The sequence below is a fragment of the Mixophyes fleayi genome, chromosome 4 (genome assembly GCF_038048845.1).
Source record: "Mixophyes fleayi isolate aMixFle1 chromosome 4, aMixFle1.hap1, whole genome shotgun sequence".
Classification (NCBI taxonomy): Eukaryota; Metazoa; Chordata; class Amphibia; order Anura; family Limnodynastidae; genus Mixophyes; species Mixophyes fleayi.
Genome location: NC_134405.1, coordinates 148,435,416 through 148,462,021, shown reverse-complemented (window position 1 = coordinate 148,462,021; position 26,606 = coordinate 148,435,416). Strand labels below are relative to the sequence as shown.

The 26,606-nt window shown below is 39.9% G+C and overlaps 1 protein-coding gene across 2 annotated transcripts in view; it reads left to right on the top strand.

The window, feature by feature from the left end:
• LOC142149990 (uncharacterized) overlaps positions 1-25,208 on the top strand; it is an 81,321-nt gene extending 56,113 nt beyond the window's left edge. The window contains exons 5-9 of one of the 2 annotated variants that reach the window (XM_075205263.1): positions 844-885; positions 2,285-2,326; positions 4,360-4,401; positions 8,126-8,201; positions 24,089-25,208. In XM_075205263.1, the coding sequence (XP_075061364.1) occupies positions 844-885; positions 2,285-2,326; positions 4,360-4,401; positions 8,126-8,201; positions 24,089-24,191 (305 nt within the window). In that variant the 3' untranslated portion in view covers positions 24,192-25,208. The remainder of the gene's footprint in view (positions 1-843; positions 886-2,284; positions 2,327-4,359; positions 4,402-8,125; positions 8,202-24,088) is intronic. The other variant, XM_075205264.1, reaches the window with a different exon arrangement.
• Positions 25,209-26,606: the final 1,398 nt, after the last annotated feature.

Sequence of the window (26,606 nt, the reverse complement as noted above, 5' to 3'; positions counted from 1 at the left end):
CCCTGTCCCCTCTTTTCCCTGAGTTGCTACCTGCACTGCTCAGGTATAACAAAATAGGATGGACTTCGTTGTCTGCACCCTCCTTTCTTCATGTCACTTGCATCGGACGGTCTAGCGACCATCCTCCCTTATCCCTCTTTGGCGCTATTGCTGCGCCTGCGATTCCTTTTAGTTTTCCAAAAGAAGTGGTGTAGATAGAGAACAGCAGAGAACCTAGGACTGAGCCTTGTGGGACTCCAACTGATAAAGGAAGCGGGGCAGAGGTGGATCCAGAGAAAATAGCACTGAAAGAGCGATTACAAAGGTAGGATGAGGATCTGGATAGGACAGTGTCTTGAAGACCTAGGGATTGTAGTGTTTGTATGAGAAGGGAGTGGTCAACAGTGTCAAATGCAGCAGAAAGATCCAGGAGAATTAGAAGAGAATAATGACCTTTAGTTTTAGTAGTGATCAAATCATTAGCCAATGCAGTCTCTATGTAGTGTTAAGAAGAGAGTAAACTTCACTTCATCTTCATTTTTGAGATCAAATGAAGAGAGGGTTTAGAGGCTGCTGGGAAGGTAAGACCTTATTCTTGAAAACTATTTAACAGGACAATTTAAGCCACATAATCACACCTCCCCATTATAATCTTGCCCATTTTGCTTGAGACAACACTGTTTTCTGCTTTTCCTTTGATCACAAGTAATCATGACTGTCTTGGAATTCTGCAATTCTGTCAGATATGCTAAAGTATCTTTAAGTCTCTTTAGTGCTGCCACTGTATGGTAATTAAATGGATGTAATTAGATGGATGGAGGATGTATTGTTTTCTGTTAAAGAGTTTTTTTTCTTTTTCCATAGACATTCACGGACCACCTAAAACAGAGACAACAATCAGGACAGGTACTGTATGAAAGTGTACCGCATCTGTGCTCTATATTAAGATCTTTGGAGCAGTAGTTATCCAACAAGAGCACATATTATTTTACTAAAATAGATACAATTTATAGAACATTAGTGGTTACAACCTGCAAATGAACTAAACTGTATGCTTAAAATGTTAAGACTCCTCCACATTTACTTTTTAACCTAGCAATGTCAAGGCTTCTGTACAACTCTAAAATGTTACTTAACCAAATACTTCCCCATAAATTTCAATGAGACAAAAACCTACACAAATGAATGCTTCCCAAAATGAAATATGGTGTCTGCTACAAATGCAGCTAGTCCTTACAAACAAAGTAAAAAATACACCATGTGTGCCTACCTTAATGGAAAGGAGGACACTTGTAATTTGAGTAAAATGTGACAGCATGCTTGTATAATGATGGGAAGATACCAGTAGTGAGAGAAAGATTACAGATTTTAGTTAGAGGTGGAATGAGCACAGGAGACATTGAACTACCAATTTGTGAGGTTCTAGGATCAAGAAGACAAGTGGTAAAGTGGGAAGATAAGAAGAGAGTAGATCTTCATTAGTGGGATAAAATGAAGAGAGGGTGTTGGGTAGGAAGTCAGCCGATTGTTTGTCGAGGAAGAGGATACCATTTCTAGTCTGAGTTTATCAATCTTGTCCTTGAAGTGGGAAGCAAGATCCTGGGCACTGATAGTAGTCGGAGGGTTTGGGGTCGGAGGCTTGAGAAGAGATTTAATTGTATTAAAAAGGAGTTTGTATAATATTAATATTTAATGGTGCAAGATAAATAAACCTTTAAACATACCTATATCAGGACACCCCCTCTAAAATCTTGCCCTTATTCACAAAAAACACATACATATCCACACATGCTACACTCATTTTGAGTGAGACCATATCCATTTCCTAGTATACCTACCATACTCTCTTGGATCGCGGATAACTCTCCAACTCTCTTGGATAACGTGACTGTCCTTGGGAATTTAGTAATGCTGGCAAATATGTTATACACATATAATAATATTCCTGTGGCAGTGCTTTATTTGGCTTCTGTTTTTGTATGTTTACAACGTTTACCTTACCTAGCATACCATTGATATAATCCCCTTGTCCTTTCTAAACACCTTCTTCTTCATCATAACTATTTAACATATCCGCTTGAAAAATCAGTACAGTTTAAGCCGCATACTGACACCTCTGCTTTCCTGCTTTTCCTTTGATCACAAGTAACCATGACTGTCCTGGAATTTAGCAATTCTGTCAGATATGCTAAAATGCCTGTAAGTCTCTACAGTGCTGTTAATGTTTAGTAATTAAATGGATGTAATTAGATGGATGGAGGATGTATTGTTTTTCCTGTAAAGAGTTTTTTTTATTTTTCCATAGACATTCATGGGCCACCCAAAACAGAGACAACAATCAGGACAGGTATAGTATGAGAGTGTACTGCATCTATGCTCTATATTAAGATCTTTGGAGCAGTAGTTATTCAACAAACCTCAGTGGCTAAGTGGCCTTATCGGTGAGCAGTTTGTATGTTCTCCCCATGTTTGCGTGGGTTTTCTCCGAGTGCTCCGGTTTCCTCCCACACTCCAAAAACATACTTGTAGGTTAATTGGCTGCTAACAAATTGACCCTAATCTGTCTGTCTCTCTGTGTATGTCAGGGAATTTAGACTGTAAGCCCCAATGGGGCAGGGACTGATGTGAGTGAGTTCTCTGTACAGCGCTGCAGAATTAGTGGCGCTATATAAATAAATGGTAATAATAATAATATTATTTTACTAAAAAAAGATAAAACCTATAGAATATTAGTGGTTGCAACCTGTAAATGAAATGAACTGTATGCTTAAAATTTTAAGGCTCCTCCAAATAGACTTTTTAACCCAGCAATGTCAAGGCTTCTGTACAACTCTTAAATGTTACTTAACCAAATGCTTCCCCATAAATTTCAATGAGACAAAAACCTACACAAATGCATGCTTTCCAAAATGAAATAAGGTGTCTGCAATAAATGCAGCTAGTCCTGACAAGCAGCACTTAATGGAAAGAAGGAGGATACTTGTAATTTGAGTGAAGTGTGACAGATCTCAGTGCAACAGTGGGCTTGTTGATGTATATGGTGGTCATCTTGAGATTTGTAATCCATTATTGTTGACTGTGCCAATTGAACCCTATACCTAGTGACAGCAAAAAGAATGTATTGAATCTCATACTGCCATAAAAATATTTGTATATGTGATGTAAATAAATAGTGCAAGAAGCCAAGAAAGGTGACAGACTATAGTATACAAACTAGAGATGTGACCAGACCCCTGTGTTTATGGTTTTGGTTTTAAAATCATCTTCCTGTTTGGGTTTTGGCCAACCTCACAACTGTCAATATTTTCACCAATATTGCCCAAAGGCTGCAGAAAGCTGGACGGCTAACAATAGTGACAGAGCACCAGCACAACTACATGACAGTTTAATAAAAAAATACAATCCCTAAGAAATATAGTGGCACAGTAGTGACAGATAGGATGGCAGTATAATAAAGTAAAGGACAACTTTAAAACATATAAATATTGCACTGGCTGATAGGATGGTCATTTTAGAAAAGAATATAGACCAAGGCTAGAGCACTTAGGGGGAGAGGGGAGTTCCAGTTGACTGAAAATGATTTCTCCTTCATTAACCCTTTGATAAATGAAGAGAAGCAGTTAAAGAGCCTTTCTCTGGAGAACACAGCCAATGTGCTTCTCACAGCCCTGTGAAAAAAATATACCACTTTTGGTTTTATAATATATAATCCAAAAGATTCCCAACTCAAATGAACTAAGCCAGTTAATTTTCAGAAAAACAGTTGCAATTCAACAGATTGCAGAAGATTATAACTGTTGAATTACAACAGTTTTTTGCAAATTGACTGGCTTTGTTCATCTGAGTCGGTTTATACAAGATTCTTACACAGACATAATATCAGGCGCTTTGGGAATCTTTTGGATTATAAGACTACTTGGGAGGGTTGAAACCCCTCTGCCCCCTCACATTTCCCAGAATCTGGCAACCACCAGCCATATTTCCATAGGAAGTGTGGACACCCATCACTTTATATGGTTTCAAACCATCACTATCAATCAATGTTACACCTATTTTTAGTGAGACTTCATCCCTTTCCTGGCAGCCTGTACCCCTTCTGACTGCCAGTAACCGTGATTCGGTAATGCTTGCAGGTATGCTATACATACATAATAATATTCCTATTGCAGCACCATACCTTACCTGTTTATTGTCTGTTTCCATAGATCATCTTGTGTAGCATTCCATCGTTATAATCCCATCATCTCTCCGAAAAACCTCTATCAATCTCCATTTACAGATTTGGACAAATAAAAATACAAAGAACTGTCATTGTAAAATAATTAAATGGATGGAGGATGCATGTTTTCCTGTTAAAGAGTTTTTCTTCTTTTTCCATAGAAATATTTGTCTCACCCAAACCAGAGACAACCATCAGGACAGGTACTGTAGGAACGTTTACTGCATTAAATCTATGCTCCATAATCAGATCATTGGAGCATTAATTATCCAATAAATATTGAATTCCAAATAGAAGTAGGGTTTGATTCAAGATTTTTATTCAATTAAAGTTTAGTTTTGTGTTTGTGTTTGTGGGGTTTTTTGTTTTTATTTTGCTGTTAATTCCCTTAGACTCTTAGGGGTATATTTACTAAACTGCTGGTTAGAAAAATTGGAGATGTTGCCTCTAGCAACCAATCAGATTCTAGCTTTCATTTATTTAGTGCATTCTACAAAATGACAGCTAGAATCTGATTGGTTGCTATAGGCAACATCTCCACTTTTTCAAACCCGCAGTTTAATAAATATACCCCTTATTTTTTGTATTGGGACCACCAGGTGGCGGATCCCCATCTAAGGGGTTATGAAGTGCCCCATTGCTTTTCAGAACAAGGATAGTAGTCTGAGTTGGGGAGGCATGCTATGGTCTACAGCGCTTCCACACTATGCAAAGATGCACCTGCACTGACAAGCCTGGGGTTGGTTCTCTCTATGGCAGGGAGACTCAACACTCTTTGCGGGAAGTATCTCCGTAACACCCGTGAGACACTCCGCAGTGGAGATTTGACAGAAATATCCACTCATTTTTTGGTGCGAGGAAAAATGAGCAGAAATTTCTACAGTAATTGCTGGCAATGTGCGTGTTGCGATGTCCACGTACCACATCGTCGGCAAGTGAATTCCCCCCATAGTAACTAACCCAGGCTGTCAACCACTGGAAACAGCGCTGAATGCAAGAAAGCCCGTAATTAATAAAAAATAATAAACAATGTGAGTTCATGAATATAAATGAATAGCGAATTTATTAAACCTAATATACATAGATAAAACAACTCTCATCAAATCCCATGTAAATTGCTGTTGAACAACTAAATATATACCTCTAAAATGAACATATGCATATCAAAAAAGGAGCAACCACTCCAACAATAACGGAATAAAGTCACAGCGATCAAAGATATAATAGCTGTATATAATCGCAGTTCATACATAGTCACTATGTAGCGATTGACAATGAGGAAACTAGTATATGAACAAAGCAAAATGTTTCTTTAATCAAAATTCTGATATGAAAGAAACCTGTAGTCTCAACTAAGAAGTTTCGGGAACAACTATGACTTGGATGGTATATTGATAATAATAATCACCTGATCCTCCGGCAGAGTCTCCTTATGTTGACAAGAAAGCAACCGATTAGTAAATGAAAACAGATGCAGATTCTAATGCACCAATCATAGAGATGTATAGCTTCAAGGGAGGTACTCCAATGGATATACATTTTCCACATAGATTACAATATAATGGATAAATAAAGTGACACTTTCCCGTCCGACAGAGTAGTATTGAGCCACGGTGTGATGAATGATCACCCCTCAAACAGAATAGAAGTCCATCTTCACAAATACAAGACTGGGCAAACCGCTAGCACTATACAGCGCACGCACTCACATTGTGGTTGTAACGCTCCGGTCCCACAGATAGTACCTGTCTCGTTACCTGCAGTCCATTCATCTGGAAATTGCCATGTCCCAGCATCAGACATTCTCCAGTTCATTCATTCAGCTATATTCAGATCTGTGCAGGTGCAAGCCTATTGCACTTCAGGACCTCCTCCCTCTTTTTCATTGGCTAAGCACTTCTGGAGCAATATTTAAACCTCCTGGATTCACCTGTCTGATGCCTGTTCTTCAAGCTCACTTACTGCAGCCTGTGGTTCTGGTTCCTGTTCTCCTTGTGGTTTGCCTGTGTTCCAGTCTGCTCTCAGTTCGTGGTCTGTGCTAAACCAACACTGTTCCAGTACCTCTCTTACCATCTCCAATGTACTTCATCGTGACAGCTCCGGTTCTCTCATCGCCACCACTCAGAGCCGCTATTACACCTGTGACTCCTCAGCTGCTATCACGAGTTACCTCCGCTACTCCAGTCTGCTCTCAGTCTCTGGCCATGTTGAACCTTCGTTGCTCCAGTACTTCACTTACCATCTCCAGTGTACTTCATTGTGACAGCTTCAGTTCTCTCATCACTACCACTCAGAGCCGCTACTTCATCTGTGACTCATCAGCTGTTACCACGGGTTACCTCCGTTACTCCAGTCTGCTCTCAGTCTCTGGCCGTGTTGAACTATTGCTGCTCCAGTACCTCTATTACCATCTCCAGTGTACATCATCGTGACAGCTTCAGTTCTCTCATCACTACCACTCAGAGCCGCTACTATATCTGTGACTCATCAGCTGTTACCACGGGTTACCTCCGCTACTCCAGTCTGCTCTCAGTCTCTGGCCGTGTTGAACTATCGCTGCTCCAGTACCTCTATTACCATCTCCAGTGTCCTTCATCGTGACAGTTTCAGTTCTCTCATCGCTACTGCTCAGAGCTGCTATTTCATCTGGGACTCATCAGCTGTTACTACGAGTTACCTCCACCACTCCAGTCAGCCTTCAGCCTCTGGCTGTGCTGAACTATTTCTGCTCCAGTACTTCCATTAACATCTCCAGAGTACTTCATAGTGACAGCCTCTGTCCTCTCGTTGTATACCACAGAGCACCTATTCTCCTAGTGACTCATTGGCTGCTGATCATCAGCATATATTATTGTTGTGCCTGTATTTATACCACTCACCTGTGGACTCCATCGTCTCCATCCACTTCACCTGGCTCCCCCACATCGTTCTGCTGTACACTCACTCACGGGACCGTGACCTGCAGACTTGGTGCAGCTAAGACCATACCTCCTTGCAGGGGTACCCGGTGAAAACCACCTGTCTGTTAGACTCCGCGCCCGTGGGTGGGCTTAGCCATGTTCAGCAGAGCCTAGGGATCAATTTCCTGTAAGCCAACCGTGATAGTTGTATCTCGTTGATCCTGCGCCCTTACATTCTGTAATACAAGAGGTGAGAGGACTTCAATTGAAATCAAATAGTCTGTGGCAGAAGTAAACACTGTGATGAACAGATGAACAGTAGAGGCATTCAAAACAATATTGATGTGATGACACCTGATCTGACACGTTTCATCGTTAGCACAATTTCATCACAGGCAACATGAGTAGTCTAGCAAATAACCCAGGCTCTCCACTGGCTTTGAGGTGGTACAAATTTAAGTCCTTTTGCAGAATTATCACAGCAGTGAACTCCTAGGAAAATGTGCCCTCTCTACACCATTATTTAATTTCAACATTTCACATTGCAATCTGAAATTTATTTTCTGCAAATCAAAGCACACCAATGCTGATATTCACTAGGGATGCCTTTATTCTCCGCATACCGTGCCAACTGCTACTCTTCTACAAATTTAACCATCTTGCCCAAGAAGCCTTTGTACCTCAGTACATAGGGGTCCAAAGTTGTCTTTGCATGCTGTATTTTGTAATTAAGCTCCTCTGATAAATCATACTGTATCATCAAGACTGTCCACACACAGATAGCATCATCTTCTAACAGAATCTTTCACCATGCCCAATAATGTTCCTATTGATTTTGAAGGGATCATTATCTGGTATCAGCGGCAAGGCCGCACACAGTGCAAATCTGGCCAGATTAACTCATCTTCAGATAAAATTGTATTTATGGAAGATAACCACAGTTTTACCTGTATGTTATTTAAGCTACACACTTAAAATAAAGTAAATTCATTTGTACATTAACCTTTCTCTTTGTTTCTTTTGACAGCTGTATGCATCACTCTTGGTGTTATTTTCGTTATCATGTTGATATTTTTATTATCATACTATGGAAAGAAACAATGGTACGTATTATTGCATAACATATTTGTAGGTTGATGTAAAGGAAACTTCTTTTGTTGTTGTTGGTTACAAACAAAGTAACCTAGTAAAGCCTAGTGATAGTGACCCATTAAAGGAATAGTATATAAAAAAATATATATTGTTTATACAAAGTTTTCGTCCACCCTGTCTTTAATACTGTTAGGATTACTGAGCTGTCATTTTAATAAGAAACATGTGAGATATATGCTTTAACAAATAATTTCTTTCTGTAAAATCCAGGATATGGTATAATCCTAGTTTTTACTATAAATTATGCCACTACAATTTCCCATTATTTTATGCCTAGAAATCATGTAGTTCAGGACATTGTGGACATTCAGATCATTCTTCAGGCATGTTAAAATTGAAATTTTATTGTGGAGCACATCTTAATAGCTATTTTTTACACTGCAGCAACACACATCTCACCACCTGACACCTTATATTTCCTTGCCATCAATCCTTTTTTTTTCCCAAACCTTATTAATAACTTAATAAAACATAAACAGCAGTATAGTTACCACAGTAAGCATATAAACACTATGCAAACACCCCATTCGATAACTACTTATTATGTAGGACCTATGATGATCTCAGGTCTGGAACTGATTTCTGGGTAGAGTTACTAAACTATGGTTTGTTCAAACAGGTTTTCAGGCGCTTTGATATGTGGTTTGTAAAACAAGTGATTTACTAAAGGGCAAATGTCACATCAAAGTGCATGGTTTTAAACAGTTAGGTTTAAAATCGCTGTCTTGCTTTTTATATATGAGAAGTATAAAAATTGTCCCATATATTAAGCGGGGGTTTGCCAAACTCCATGGCATACTGATGTTTTTTAGTTAAAAAAAAATGTGGTTCTAACAGGGGAGATAGCTCGAACCATATGCTGTTTGGAAAAAATGAGAGGGTGCTGTTTTGAATACAGATATGTCTAGGCTGTGTAATGTTAATGATAAAATCATGTACTGTCAAATTGAAAATAACAACTAAATGAGAATAGAATAAATTAAATGAAATAAAAAGGAGATGCAGATGTAAAAAGTAAACAGAATGTTACAGCTCTTTTGTGAGTATAGGCGTTTCTGGAGCCGCTCAGACTGTGGCAACAGCGTGATGTTCCTGTCCTTCCAGTCTTCCGATGTCAGTTGGTGGCCGAATCACACGTGTTCATATGTCTTCACCGCGTGTGGAATGCGGAAATGAGTCAGTGAACCACAGGTGTATGGTGGCTGTAGGGTGTCAAAAATAGTATGTCGCAACGTGTTTCATCCAGCAAGCAAACTTTGTCAAGGATAGACGTGTGTGAGGCTATACATAGTGAGCCTCCACATTTGACTGGGCAAAGCTTGCTTTATTTGATAGTAAATGTTAAAATGATAAACCCAGAAAAAGAGAGCCAAAGTGCCAATTATGTGTTTCAATAGAAATAACAGTTTTTGCATTAACGGAAATAAAAAATAAAACTAATAAAATAAAAATGAAAATAACAATAAAAATTAAAATAAATCTAAAATTAAAATAAAAATAAAATACAAATATATAAATAAAAATAAATAAAATAATGAAAGAAAACATGGGAAAAATAAAGATGAAAGAGTGGCCTAGTGTCACTACTGGAGCATTAAGAGGGAAGAGGGGGTACTAATGCTTAAACCTTAAAAAAAATAAAAAAGATTATTTAATTAAGGAAATTAACCAAGATCAAAGTCAATGTTTAATCAAAATGAAATTAGGGTCTACATTGTGGAAGTCCACTTTGCTTTGATACACAGGATGTTCTCAAGATAGTTACCTCTCCAAAAATTTTCCACATGTTAGATCCCCATAAATCGTAATTCTTTCAGATTAGTGGCGCTATATGGTGATGATGATAATGATGATGATTGCACTTCTGATTATTTAAAAGTGGATGGATACACTATGTGTCTTCAGACCTCTTTTAATGTTGGCACAGACACATTCAAGAATATATACAACACCTTCGGTGTTACAGTTAATGGTCTGTCATATGCTAATTTTTTCCCATTGGAGTTTAATTTAAACATGGTAATTGTTTTGGTTTTGTTTTAGTTTAGACTGTTATTCTTACACGCCTTGCAATTTAAACAGTAGTGAAATCCTTCTGTTATTTTTGTGTTCATCTTTGTTTTGGAAAGTGGTACGTAACTCTTTGTTAAGATGTTTTGCAAGTTACTGGTTTTATATAATCTTAGGGTTTTTTGGAAGGAACTTTTTGACCTCCTCGTCCAACCCTAAAATATGCCAGTGATTCCAAATTATCTCTTCTAAGGCTTTTGTATTACTGTTGTGATTAACTGTGTGATAAATGCAATTTCTGGGACCGGTTGTGAATCTTTAAGTTGTTTTCTATCCAGTTGTTTCACTCTTTCTAATGCCGAGGTTACCGTTTTCTCATCATATTCTCTTTCCAGGAATTTAAGTTTGAGCTCATTTCCTTTTGTTTCAAAAATATTGGAACAATTACTTTTTAGTCTCCTGAATTGTCCAGTTGGAATATTATGAATCCAATTTCTGTGGAGATTGCTGGATGCCAATATAAAATTATTGTTATCCACTTCTTTAGTGTCATTTTTGTTTTTTACTGTGTTAGCTTCAATATATTTTGTGAGATCCATAAAATTTAATTGAATTGGGCTAGTCTCAGCAGTCAATTCAATATTTAGTGTATTTTTTTATATATTCAAGAAATTGTTGAAGTTCATCCTTTTCTCCTTTCCAAATGAAGAATATATCATCTATGTATCTTCTCAAGCATCTTAATCTCTGTTCAAATGGGTTATTGGACAATAACATCCATACAATCATCCTCCCATTTCGTGACAAAGAGGTTCACATCACTCGGAGCGAAGCACGTCCCAATTGCAGTTTCTCTATTTGATTTTAAAAGTTTCCCCGTACCAAAAGTAATTAAGCTGGATAATGGATTCTATACCACTAATGATAAAGTTTATTTGTTCATTCTTCAAATTCGTGTCTCTGCATACATTTTGGTAAGTATGCGAACAGCCATCTGCATGTTGGATACAAATGTAAAGCGATTTAACATTGCATGTACCTAGGATATACGTCTCTTTCCATTCAATGTTTTCTAGGATCTGGAGGATGGCTGTGGTCAGGGGCGGGCTGGGCTGGGGGGGCAGGGGGCCACTCAGTCTAACCGCTGTTTGAGATGTTCCGTTTGACCTGTTCCGTTTGACCTCTGTTTTTATTTGGAAGGTTCTCTATATCTTGCTCAACCAGTTTTTGAGAGGTTTCTACTACATGACCTTTAGAGAAGCTTGGATAGAAATTCCTCTGTGTATGTCAGTTTGTATAGACAAACTGGTCGGAATTCCTTTGTCCCATACTAATAGGATTTTTTAAAATATTTTTTCAAGCATATTTTTCTAATGAATCTATTTAAATGTAAACATCAAACTTATTAGGCGGCTTTAATTGTGGTGCAAAATTCATTGCTTACTTTAATAGAGTAGCTTGATCTTTAGTCAAGGTTTACTACTAATATTGAATATTCCTCCGTATGAAATATTTTCAATTTCTGTTTTATTTAAAGTTTTATTTTTCCCTCCTCTCTTTCCCCTCTTTGAGAATGTAAACTTTTTATTCTTTTTCTCCGAGGGGTTGTTTTAGGTATTGGTTGGAATGGTGGTTTCTCTGTCCCAAAAAGAAATTCTAAAAAATTCTTCCTATCTTATTGGTCGAATGTTTATTGATTTTATTCATCAGAGATTTAGATGTAGCTTCCATTTCTTTTTTGACAAAAGACTCCCCCTTCAGCTATGAATTCCGAATTTGGTGTCTCTACTTTTTGCTCGACTGCCTGGAGAGTAGCAGAAATATTTTTCATCATATGTTTGATATATTTTTTTCCTTCTTTTATATAGGCATATTCTTAATGAGGGCTGTCTTTTGTACATCTCTTGGTTTTTCATATGACCCTTCAAATTAAGTACAGTAGGTTTTTGTCTGATTTTCAGTACTGTTATAATTTTTGGCCTCTTCTAAATCCCTATGAATTTTTCTTTGTTTCCTGCTAATAATCTCTTTTACCAATTTATTGATTTTATTGTTGGTGAAGGTGGATAGTTGTTTAAAATCTTCCATATCTGTAAGCGGTGTGAATTTTTTGTCCAGTGTATCAATTTGGGCTTCAAAAGATTCAAGAAAACAGTGATCTATCCTCTATAATTAATTTCATGAGTTGTTTGGAACAGCTGTCCAATGTTAGATTCCAGTTTTGTATAAAAATCTTTTTGATGTTCAATAATAGTGGGATTTTTTAATATTCTGAGTCCTATAGGGATAATGTCTTTTTCTAGATATTTTGTAAGGGTGGTGATTTCCCACCATTCTGTTGTACATCATTTTTAAAATTGTCAAGTTTGCGGACTGAAATCATCCTTATATCTTTCTTTTGTTTCAATGATTTCATTTTCAAATACCTCACTGGTATTGACATATCTAAATCATTGTGTAACAAAGGAGGGATTGTGATTACTGCTCTCAATAAACAGATATCATAGATTAAGGGAAGGTGGAGCGCTCTCACTAAAATTGTATTTTGCAGCACCTAATAAATCTTATACAAATGGAAAAATTGATAGTGTGCAGTCTTGAATACTGGTATATCTATAGCTAGGCTGTGCAACATTTATGATAAAATCATATACTGTTTCAGCTATCTTGCCTGCCTGATATGAAAAAAGTAAATAATGAAATACATTTTTAAAAATATGTCCTATCCATTTTTATAAAAGCCCAGTTCTCATGGGTCCTCTAGTCCTCAATGGAGACCTGGCCAAATGCTGAATAGCCCTTGGCCCCTCCTGGTATCTCCAGGTGGTACCAGGAGGTACCTAGGTAATTACATACTTCTCCTATTAGTAATAAAATAAATCTTATTGCTCCCATTATTAATAAACTAATGAGTAGTGCCCCACTATTGAATAATACGTTAATATGGCCACCTTAATACAAAACTGACCCCATCATTTTGAAATTAATGCTGTCTCCCTACTAAATACTTACCTAAAAATCTTCTTTTCTTGATCTGAAAACCCCTCCCCCTTTTTGGGGTGAAAACCGCATCTGATGTGTGGTAGTTTGTAAACTGCACCAATAACTACTTGTTAAATCTGCTTGGTAAATCTACCCATTCACCTCTTCATCAGCAGCTATAATCCATTTCTGCTTCTCATGGATAGGCAGCCTACCACAACACTGTCTTGAGTTGCACTGCTCGAACCATGTAGGACAGGCATTTGGCTATAACGTTCTTGTTCTATCTTGTTTGCTTCACCCCAATATGTCATTGGCCTATCTAGAAACATAGCATTTGACTGCAGAAAGGAGCCTACAGGTCAATTTAGTCTACCCTCTTTTATTGTTCTTGGGGCATTGTGTTATTATTCTTAAAATTTTCTTTAACAAATTTAAAATGTTTGTCCCAGGTGTTCTTGAACTTTTTTACTCTATGAGTCCATCACACACACACACACTTAAGCACACATACTTGATTTATTGCATCGTGAGGACCCATGTCTGGAACATGGTGTATAGGGACACCCCTTTCCTATTGCCCTGTAAACAGAACAATCATAGGGGTATGTGTAGGAGCAGTTTGCTACCAGAGTTACCACATGAGATTTTCAATTTGACTTTGTATAAAGTACTGACACAGACTGCAAGATGGGGGAAGTGTCATGTATTTTGACTGTCTGAGGACATCCACATTCCCGCATACATAAATGAATAAATAATAATGGTAAGGAAAGTTTTGTGTATCCTGGCCGTCTGAGGACATCCACATGCTGCTTACACCGACACTTAGCCATGGAGGCTACAGCACTGTTCAACCACTTTGCATCATTTCAACAAGTTTGATCCCTTTTTAAAGCCGTTATACAGTTCTTTATGTAGAATTTCACCCCTGACCAGTTCCGATCTTTGAGCATGGATGGTTCAGCCATAAGGCACGCAACACAGTCTCGCTTTCCGGGCACCCGGCATGTCTGTATAAACCTCATCAGGTGTTTCTCCACAGCCTGGATCTCCTCTCTGTCCCAGGATTTCCTCCGCACTTCTTTGCAACCTGAAAGGACGTAGAATGGTTCAGTATGGCTCCGTAAAATACAGAGAAGGCAAAGTTCTTCTGCCTAGCAAACTTGTGTGCTACACCTACCTGTGGAAGCTGGGCACTGGCCCCGTGTTGCCAGGTCCATAGACCGCCTCTCTTCTGCGTGGAAGTGTCGACTAAAGGCTTGGCCACTTGTCCCTCTGTCACAGGGGATTGCTCATCATCTGACATGTCACTCTGTAGCTGGACCGGTTCTGAAAAGAAACAGATATGTAAATGACTGAGGTAAAAGTCAAAAGCATACATCAGAAACTAGATTTTCCACTTATCGTCCGGATCAATGTGCATCTCGTCCAAATTCTTGCCTTTGAATTTGGCCAATCTGCCACTCTCGAGAGCCATTAACAGTAGAGATGGTCATTGACCCTCGTGTTTTGGTTTTGGATTCGGTTTTGGATCTGGATTACCATCGTGTTTTGGTTTTGGTTTTGCAAAACCGCCTTTGCGTGTTTTGGTTTTGGTTTTGGTTGGTTTTGCTTTGCTATTTTGTTGGAAAATCAATGTTTTTGGGCCTAAAATAACCCAATTTAGTGCTCCAACTGTTTCATAGATAAGTAATCTAATTGTAGAGGTAATAAATCATCCAAAAAACAGTTTAATTCCTGGTAGGTAGGCCTTCATTTATTCTACACACAAAACAGATTGTCTTCCTCTTTATCTATGCATATTGGCAATGCAGCCATCGTCTTTGGATGTATATTACACCCTACACTTATAGATAAATATGTAAAGAAATGGAAAAAGTCAGTTTGCTTTCTGTCTCTATAGGCCCCCCTCCACTTGTTTAAAAAACCCAAAAATTCAGCCGTTATAGACTGTACAATATTAATTGAAATGGACAAAGCCAATTTGGTTTCTAGCTCTCTAGGACCCCCTCCACTTGTCGAAAATACAAAAAAATTCAGCCGTTATAGACTGTACAATATTAAGAGAAATGGACAAAGCCAGGTTGGGGTCACTCTGTCTATGACACCCTACCCTTAAGGATAAATTGCCCAAACAGCAGCCTTTCAAGACGGTACGTGATATGGAAATGCCACAAGTCCCTTTCCTTTTTGGGGGTAGATTGCACCCTACACTTACATAGAAAGTTTTTAAAAAGATGTTATCGTCATCATCTTCAGCTTCATCCTCACCCTCATCAGTGTGTACGTCATCATCACAGACTATCAATTCATCGCCGCTTGAACTCGCCATTAGAGAACAGTCAGTGCTTGGATGTCTTGGATGGTGAAGGCCTTCCTCGTGGAAGATGAAGTTCATTTTTATAAACATCATTTTCTCCACATTTTTGGGAAGTAACCTTCTACGGCGATCACTGACTAAGTTCCCTGCTGTGCTGAACACTCGTTCAGAGTACACACTGGAGGGTGGGCAGATTAAGTATTGCAAAGCAAGTTTGTACATGGGTTTCCAAATGGCCTGCTTTTCTTCCCAGTAAGGAAAGGGACTGTCTGACATTTCCATATCAACTACCTCTTGAAAGTAATCCTCCACCATCCTTTGCATGTTTATACTCGTATTGGATGGAGTTATGGGCAAAATGACACATTTTTGTGGTTATGTGGACAGTGGGCAGAATGGCATTTTTCAGCGCAATCTCTACATTTTTACACACTTTTTGGTATAGTTGTGGAATTGCTTTGGAATTGGAGAAATGTTGTCGCGATGGAATTCTGTAATGTGGACACAAAACCTCAAGTAACTGTAGAAAAACCAGCTGCGTTTATTGTGGAGATTGGACGCAGATCTAACACTAACATTGCAGCCATGGCGTCTGTGATTCGCTTGGCGACTGGGTGACTGCTGTCATATTTGCTTCCCCTCACAAATGATTGTTTCACAGTTAATTGCTGAAATGTAGGACTGCTCATTTTCTTGACCTGCCTCTGGGATGACGATTCATCCCCAGCAGCAGCAACAGCAGCAGCAGTGGGACTAATGCTTTCTTCAGAGGAATCAATAATAGTGCAGGAGTCATCCAGCCTTAAGTGGGATGCCGGGCTAACTCCGAGCGCTACTGAGGATATTGATGAGGATGGTGTGGTGGGTGTATTTTGTAGCCGTCGGGATGTCGGTGAGCGGAGGGTCTTAGCTGATGATGGAGTGCTTGTAATTTTTTGGGAAGAACTTTCAGCTTTTCCCAACACTTTTCCATGAACTCTCGTTAAATGGCGTAACAGACGAGGATCCAAGATGGTTAAGGTCCCTCCCTCGACTGACTGTGGCTTGACATACACGACAAATGGCTATACAATTGTTGTCTGGATTTGGGTAGAAGTAATTCCACACATAAGAAGTGGATTTTTTTGTTTTATGCCCAGGCATGGCAATGGCCTTTTTCTTGTCACGTGCCAGAACTGCTGCCACTGGTGCAGGACTTACACAAACAACCTCATCCTCATCAACATCCTCATTAGCGCCCTCGTCGCCTACACAAATCTCCCCCTCATCCTCTTCTAATTCCAAAGTGGCATCCTCAATTTGTGTATCACCGGCTACACTCGGGCTATTATCGCACACATCAGCAGAATGCTCACGATTAGACATCCCACTGTTGGATGGACTCTCCACAGGGATTGGTGTCATTTGTGAATCAGAGCAAACATTATCCTCTAATGAAGGGTTGTCCAACCCGTGGCCCGCGGGCCGCATGCGGCCCAGCATGCCTGTAAATGTGGCCCAGAAGGAGTTTTGGTTGTGGCAAGGGGGCAGCACTGTTAATGGAAAAAAAAATCCTGCAAAAAAAAAAGAAAAGAAAATACTTACCTTCCGGTCACGCGGTCCCTTGTCTCCTCCTCCGTGCGGTGGTCGCAGTGAATGTTGGGCATGATGTCATCACGCCCAACATCCATTGCGGAGTGCAGCACAGAGGAGTCACCCGCGCGAGAAGAACAATCAGCAGCACAGAATTGGAGAAAAGAAGAGAAGAGGAACAGGAGAACAAGCCGATTAAAAGGTAAGTTAAGGGCGATTTTTTTTATTATTTCAAGGGACGCTGACCAGTGAATAAAAGTCACCTGGTCCTGGAGCATCATGGACCTTATCTCCCTTCTACATACTTCTACTTGTAATACTAATGGGGCATTATATATTATTCTCTTTGGCCCAGTATAAGTTGTTATCCCTTAACTAACATAGTGGTGTAATTAGCAAAACAGGTCACAATTTGGGGTCACAGTGGTGTATATGTCAGGTACCGCAGGCCTGGTCAGGGCACCCTGATATACAATGCCTGGCTTAAATGCACTTTATTAATATTGCATAGAAACAATACAAAAAGTGATTATAGTATAATAACTAGGGAGGATTCTTTGAACAGGGTGACTGAAAGGTAAGTATAGGGGGATTTTAAAAAAAAAGTGATGTATATATATATATATATATATATATATATCACTTTTTTTTCTCATATATATATGTTAACTATGTTTTCTATGGTCTTTTGGATGATCAGCTATCGTTATTATTAGTGTATCTTATGTGCGGCCCAAACCAACTCGTCATCTTCCAATGTGGCCCAGGGAAGCTAAAAGGTTGGACATCCCTGCTAATACCTTACTGTTATCTTGCAGCTCGGCTTTGACGCGTAACAGTAGTTGTGCACCAATTGTAGGCTCGGTAACTTTTTGGGATCTGCCACTAACAGCCAAAGGTGAAGGCCTCATTCTCTCTTGCGTGTGTAGAATGGCATGTTGGCAATTTTTTTTTTATCGGCACTTAACTTTTGCTCAGTAACACTTCTTTTTCGCTTCAACACAGTAAAAAAAAAAATTGATTTTTTTTTGGACTGATTTCGAATCACTCTGTAGTTTGACATTGTCTTGCCCAGATGACGTACTGGGAACACTAACATCAGGACTGGTGACAGAACCTGGTTGCTCATTCTGCTCATATGTGGACTGCTTTGAATCCATTCTCAGCCCAAAGCACTTGTAGTGCTAAAAATTATTTGGTAAGATACTGCTGACAGATAGTAATTTTGACAGCCAGAAATATTTATGCACAATTATGGGGGACACCTCAAAAGCACTGGGGAGTGCTAAAAATTAGTTGGTAGATACTGCTGACAGATAGTAATTTTGACAGCCAGAAATATTTATGCACAATTATGGGGGACACCTCAAAAGCACTGGGGAGTGCTAAAAATTAGTTGGTAGATACTGCTGACAGATAGTAATTTTGACAGCCAGAAATATTTATGCACAATTATGGGGGACACCTCAAAAGCACTGGGGAGTGCCAAATATTGAAAAGAAAAAAAACCTCTATCCTCCTCTCTTCTCTAGCGTTTTTTGTTACATCAATTGGAAAAAGAATATTGGATTCTCTGTCCCTGCTCTAATCAGCCTATGACTACACCCTGCTCTCTCCCTCTGTCAAATGGCGATGGATTGCTGTGAAGGCGTGTATTTATAATCTTGAAGTATCGCGAGAACCGAGCCCCGAGATCCGACGACGTCACAATGACGTCCGGCCTCGATTTGGATTCGGAGCAGGCGGGAGAGTACCGAGCTACTCAGCTCGGTACTCGGATACCCAAAGTTCGCCCATCTCTAATTAACAGTTTGCTGATCTTGACGAGTTGGAGGGTACTTTCTGGGAGGCGGTAATAATGCCGGTGCAACCTGATGTCGTGCCCAAGGAAATCTGCCAACTGATCCAGTTCTGTGTCATTTAGGTTGAGGACCTTCGAGAGACTGGCAATGTGCTTTCGAAGCTTTAGGGAAGACAGCGTGTGGGGATGCTTGGCCCCACACTCTCAGGCAAACAGTCGTATGCAATCGGAGCCTCTGAAGTGTGACAAGGCAGCTGATCTGGCGAACATGTAGACATTTTGGCTATCCACTCCACATTTCTCACGCTTTTCTGTGAGAAGTTCCATTGCAGCTTGCATGGCTGGTGTCCTCAGGATGGGGACTTTTCTCCCTCGTTTTCCTCGGATTTTAATGCGAGTGAGTGGCCAGCAGAGCTTCTTCTCAACCTCAGAAAGTGCTAGGGACACATCTTCGTGGAGATCTGAGGTATCTCTTGAGGAGAAGGTAGTCAGCCACATTTTTGAAACTTCCCCTTCCCTTCTTCGATTGAACAAGATCACCTGTGCCAGGGGGACTTTTGCAAGTAGTGTCCAGTGGTTAAAACTAGGCTCGGTGGATAGCCCACTTTGGTAAGCTTGCTGCTTTGCATTGAGGTATAAGTGCATCTTTTCACATCCTCCGTAAAAGGTAAGAGTTGAGGCAAGTTCCACTTGGACTCCTTAAGAGTTTTCAAGGCAGCCGATGAGATCAACTTGTTCCATCTCGCCTCAAAGAGCTTCCTGAGATTTTCAACCGCAGCACTGCAGCCCTCCATCATGGCTCAACACTCCACAATGCTCGCTATCTTTTGCAGGCCATGCCCGATCTTAAGTGCCAGCGAGGACATCTTAAATGCACCTGTCTCCTCGTTATAGCCAGCTTCACAGCGTCTACTATGTGCAGAAAGTTTGATGGGGCGCTAAAGTGATCCATCCTCTCCAAAGGGGTAGCTCTTCTGGCCTGTAGCAGTAACCTGCCCATTTCTCTAAGCTTCTGATGGATGTACTTGTGCCTGCCAACATCTGATCCGACCCGGTTGAACAGATGCTGGCCCATCTGCATGATGCATCGATCATTTTTGACTGCGAGTAAGACTTCATCCTGGGTTATGTCACTCAAGAGCTTCCAAAAGCCATCACTGATGTCAGGTGGAACAGGCTGAGCAAAGGCACACAGGGACTGAACTCTGTTTTTGCTAGGTGTGAGCTTCTTGCCCCTTCGGTTTAGCTTAAATCTCTTCATGTGTCGCCACAGATATTTCTTTACAAACAAGCCCTGGCAGGCTACACAGTGCATGAAGCCTTCAGCATTCATCTCTTTGTCTGGAAGTTTGCACGGGACCATTACGCCATAGCCTGCCCTCATTGCCTCAGCATTGTGTGCACAGTTGCCTCTATTGCGAAGATGTGCCAATTGCATGCACCTTTCTTTTGAGTGCTTGGGGAATTTCAGGGCCCAGGCTACTTCAGTCTCATTGCGGTGAACATGCTCTATGTGCCGGGCAATTTTTAAGGGGGGTTCTCACAGTACTGGCAGTGCTGCTTTTTGTTATACGCCCTGGAGCCATCACTGTTTCTGGATAGCGTTTGGACAGACACCACGTCATCTCTCTGACCCTCTGTGTTTAAATAACGGCTAGAAGAAAGTCGAGATGGTCGTACTTAGAACTCATCTCTGGGTACCTGCACTCTGCTGCGCTGGTGGACAATGGGGCATCACCGCTGGCGTCAGAACCGCTCCCTTCCGAATTGTCAGGGGCAAACTCGTCTCCACCGCTCTCTGGGCTTTAGTCGGAGCTACCAGTGGGCTCTGTCATGCTTCAGCGTCCCAGCTTTACCTACAGCAGATGGATTCGACGGTGTCTTTACCCGCTTGGTGTACAAAGCGCTGCAGGATGCAGTCACTTCTGTTTCCTGCTGCCTCTATACATTCAGACAGAATCCTGGCCTCTAGCGGTGGGAGGCACACACACTTTCTCCCCTGTGCATCGGACACACGCACACTTTTGTTCTGACAAATGTGTCTCACAGGAACATACCAGATTTTTATGCTGAGCATATCAGCAAGGTCCCCTGCATTGATTAGCCTTGAGAAGCTTTGTGGGGACCTCAAATTTTGTCCCCACTACGACTCAGGTCCCCACAGTGTTGGTGTGTAAACAGATCAATGTCCCCACAAGTATATGAATGCAAGTACACACACACACACACACACACACACACACACCTACCTGCTGGGAGATCATTTAATGGACCTATCACCCTTTCTGTAAAGAAAACTTGCTGTCTTTTCTGATTTCAAAGTGCGTTGTACAGTTCTAGAAAGCCTCTTATTTTTTTAAAATACTATCTTCCTGGACTCCATTAATACTTTTAATGCATTTGAAAGTTTCTATCAGATCCGCCCCTTCTCTCCTAAAACCTTCTACATGTTCAGTTTTTTAAGTCTTTTCTGAAGTTTTGTTATGAAGCCCATGCACCTTTCTATTTTATTAATGTCTATTTGAAAATAAGCTCTCCACAACTGTACAGAGTACTTAAAGTGAAGTCTTACCAGTGACCTATAAAGCGGAAATATAACCTCTGTTTTCCTATTACTAATACCCTCGCTATACAATCTACTATTCTGCTGGCTTTTCTCTACACTTGCTAAACAGTATACTTCACCAGCTTTCACATAGAGTGAGGTTCTTGGTCTTTGCTATAACACTCTGTTTCGGGGTTAAATGATACTATGGTCTGGTGCTGTGTGTATTCAGCCCCATTATCAGCACATAGCATCTTTGACATCCTGCCAAACTTGATGCTTATTTGAGCGAGTTATTCTTTTCATTACCCTGTTTACTTTCTGTGAAGCAGGTAAACTATGTAAGATAATATTTCTTCCTTCCTGGCATCTCATTGCTCCACACAGGTCCTCATGTATCAAGTCCAGAGGCTGTTCAGCTCTGCTATTGTTGATTTGTTTTGGAAAATGCATTTCATCTGAGCATCTAGTGCATTTCCTCCTTTGGTTGCACTGATCAATCTTAATACCATTAACACCATTTGCGAGCTGCTCATCAGCTTCATCATTGCTTGAAGGTACCTATGTCCTAAGCGTTGGTTCCATATATGAATGTAGTGAAAGTCAACCTGATTGACACAATATTGACTGTTTATGGTTAATATTGTATTAATTAAGCATTACATATATACTTATATTTTATATGCCCAATTATGTTCTCTTCAGAATGCAGCTGGAAGGGGTCAAAGGTTGACATGGACTGAACAGATGTATTCTTAGTGCAGACGGACAAACATATTTACCTTTAGTTTTAAAGGACAATGAGAAAGGTTAAGCTAAATAAAGTGAATTGAGATTTACGATCCCAACAGTTATATGTGGTTTCTTTATCTCAAGGTCGTCAATGTTTATTAGAAACTTCTATACCATATTAAGCTGGGTACACACTACAGAAATTACGACCAACTTTTTATGCCGAGCGATTTTACATGCGATCGATGATCCGATCGCTCGGTCCATGGACTGCATACACACTAGCCATGTTTAGGACGATAAAGGGAAGAGCGGACGTCCCTTTAGCGACTTTTTATAGCCATGTTGTCGTGAGCAATGACTGTAATTTCGTACTCACTGTTGTGGATCGCTCGGAAGTTTATACACACTACACAGCGGAAACGAGATTGGACCGAAAATATTAAACGGTACGACCAACCAGATGAGGCGATAATCGTCCATTTGGGCAGACTTTTGACCATCGTGTCACTGCACACACTGACCCGACTTTTGAACGAGCGGTCGTATGTCGGCTGTTTGAGCCGATTATTGGACGAAAACAGTGTAGTGTGTACCCAGCTTTAGGAAACTGTAAATAAGAGTATAGATTATCACATTATGTAACAGATGCTGTTAAAATGTATAAAAGCTTGTACTTGTCCGCACAAAGACACACTTCTCTCTGCTTTAGAGATGCCCACACCTGCTGTGAATGCAATAAAAACATCATACTTATTTCAGAAGACTTTTAAAATACTTTTTGCTTTTACAGAATGCTGTTCATATGTTGGCCCTTATTGGCAGTGTTGACCACTTCTTTATTCTTTAGCTTCTACAATTCATCAGTGATTTTTCCTTCTGCAAGAATGTGACTCCTTTTTTATATAATGCAGCTGTCACCATTAATTGTCATAACATTAGCTTGCTTTGTCAGGTTTTTTACTGACAACATATTGTTACAAAGACTAGCTACAGATAGTAAATTGTTTACATGTATTGTTCTTGTGAGTGTAGAGGAGACTGGGCAGAAAAGATAACCATACTTTATATACCTTCTAAGGTAACATCGTTCATTAGCTACAGCAGTGGTTCCCAAACTGTGTGCCACGGCTCCTTGGGGTGCCGCAGCGATCTCACAGGGGTGCCACGGCCAGGGCTGGTGGTAAGCAAGGCGGAGGAGTATTTGGTAATTATTTTGGCGTAGGGGTGGCTTGAAAAAATTATGGAGACCCTAAGAGTGCCCCGAACTGAGAAAGTTTGGGATCCAGTGAGCTATAGTAACTCTTTCCGTCGTACTTTAGTCAAGTTGAGAGACGCTTGTATCACTAGACATATGGCTCATGTCTTCAGAGTCAATACACTATGTATGTTTTGATGACCTACCCCACTGGTGTCAATGGAAACCTCAATACCTGAAGGGCTGTCATGTTCTTTTTTAGCATTTTTGGCTTTCTGTTAACTATTTTGCTTATTCAGCTCATTAATTTTAACTAAGCAACACGTCTATTTAAGTGACCAGGTTTCATGCATACTAAACATTCACCTGATTCATGTTGCTAACAGTAGATCTGAAAGCTTGCCTTCCTTGTTATTGCCTGGGAATTGGCCTTTGTAATATAACTTGATTTATGGTACCTTCTTGTATTACTACCAACGGGGTAGCGGCAGTGTTCCCGCTTCCCTGAGCTGAGACATTACAATCCAAGCTATTTTCAGGTACTGGGGAAGTACCCCTACTGAATGCTATACTTGGGGTTGGTTATTAAGGAGCGGAAAATTTCGATTGACATAATGTATCCTTCATATTTCTAGCTTGCCATGATCTTAACTGTGGGATTTTTAATATTTTTAGGGAGAAGAGATCATGGAAAAGCAGGACTATACAGAGAAATGTGGCATCGGAATATACAGAAGACCATAAGATGAATGCTCTTCTAAGTGAAAAGCAATTGTAAAATATGTGATATTTTATCACACACAGCTATCAAATTATGGAATGTCATTACTTCATGTCAATAGATTACACGCATAAAACTATAAATTAATATTACTATTTTGAACAGTCTGTATGCTCTCAATAGCATTTGACCTAAGCATTTATAACTCCTGTCAATCATTTTCAAAATGTAATGTAAAAAAAACGTTTCTAAAGAGTTTGTGCATAATCAATCTCCGCCTGCATTGCAAACTTATTTTCTCTTCTTTGGTCTTTGTATGAATCTATGTCGAGTAACAATTAGTTTCCATTGTTTCTGTCATAATTTTATTTGTAATCCACTATGTCGCTTTGCAGACCAGAAATAGTATTAGTTTGGAGGTAATTTGTGACAGGCAAACTGCCAACACATAGTGAAAAATCCTCTTTAACATTACAAGTGTGCCTTGATTTTCAAAGAAGTACATGGGTTTACAGAACAAAAAAATGGTAAGATGACAGCATTTGTGAAGGAACAAAATCTTACAGCAGCCTATGGTAGTCGAGCGGAGTGAAGGATTTTTTTTTACCAAGTGCCATGTGCCTAGTTTTGTTGAAAATGTGTTGCTTTGCACAATAGGATTATTAAGATGAGATAAAAATGTGTGCATTTTTATGGATGTTCTGTGTTTTGGAATGGGCACATGGTTACACCCCTCTAAAGAGAAGGGAAAGGGGGCTGGTGGTGGTGTTAAGTTGGTGGCATGGTTGTATTGTGTTGTGGCAGCACCACACCCTGCGGGGTCATGCCTAGTGCTTCTAAAGTTGTAGGCCGACACCAATCTCAATCTCTTTACCTTTCTGGACTTCAAATGACAATCTGGAGAAAGAAACCCAATATCAATAATTGTTTTCTGGCCTATATTTTATAGTGCATTGGAACCTATGCAATGTTGATACAAGCCATAGCTACAGGCAGCACGGTGGCTTGGTGGTTAGCACTTCTGCCTCACAGCACTGGGGCCATGAGTTCGATTCCTAACCATGACCTTATCTGTGAGGAGTTTGTATGTTCTCCCCGTGTTTGCGTGGGTGTCCTCTTGGTGCTTCGGTTTCCTCCCACACTGTGTGTATGTATGTGTATGTTAACAAATTTAGACTGTAAGCTCCAATGGGGCAGGTACTGATGTGAGTGAGTTCTCTGTACAGCGCTGCAGAATTAGTGGCGTTATATAAATAGCAGCTCATGGTAGCTGACAATTCCATAGTTCTTTTCTCTGTCCCCCACCTGCTACGCTGGCATACTTTTGGTGTTCTCTAAAATTTATGATTTGTCTTGTTTTGTAGTCCTAACAGCACTTTTTCACGTCATAACACAATTTACTTTTTACATAATTAGCTTCAGCAGGGCACTCCTGAGAGCTACTGACATCTACCTTGTGGAGCTTTGCCCCACTTGCTCAATGCTACTAAGATTTACACATCTTTTTTAGTGAAATTCGTCTGGTGCTTTTCTACGCCTGGCTGTCCATGGTGGATACAGAATGCTGGACTACAAGGCATTCAGTGCACAATAATCTGACAAGGATTGCAGCTATGGTCTGCTTTGTATAGGGGGAGTCAAATTTTTATGGTTGTGTTTCATTGGAATTCGCTTCGTCAGTAGCTTTCAACAGGCATAGACTACCATGTTAGATGTCATCATGCCAATTACTTTTTTCTGGTTTTTTTTAACTCAAACAAAGTCTGGAGCCCATAGATTGTAAGCTTGCGAGCAGGGCCTTCTCACCTCTTTGTCTGTTTTACCCAATTTGTGTATTAGTTAACTGTGTTTGTCCCCAATTGTAAAGCGCTACGGAATATGTTGGCGCTATATAAATAAATGATGATGATGATGATGATGATGATGAGCTCAAAATAAGAGCCACATACTTTATCGAAGTGGAGCTTATCCTGATTGATAAGTATACGTAAGATAAATAAATGGTCAAGTAAATGTCAGCAATCCACAAAAAAGGAAAGCTTATCCTCCAGAAGCTGTACATACAGCTCCGTCTCCCAACTCCAGAGGTGAAGGAGCAATATGAATAGGCAGTAGTTGCATGCACTTCACCGTATAGGGAAGAGTATATGTCAGCAGTGCACAAAAATAGAAATCATATGTGTTGTGCCGAGGAAGTTCCTTCGGGATCTGTGCATAGACTGCTCCATCTCTAAAATCCAGAGGCGATGGAGCTATCTAAATAGGCAGCAGCTTCATATACTTCGCCACATGAGGAGGCTAGCAAGATGTATGTAAGATATACGGTACTTTGATGTTAACTGTGATGATTTCTGATTTCCAGAAAATTTTCAAAATAAAATATATGTAAATTCTGTATTAAGAAAATAATGACATAATAAAATTCACTATTAATTTATTAATTTAATACAATTTATAAAGCTGATGATTAAC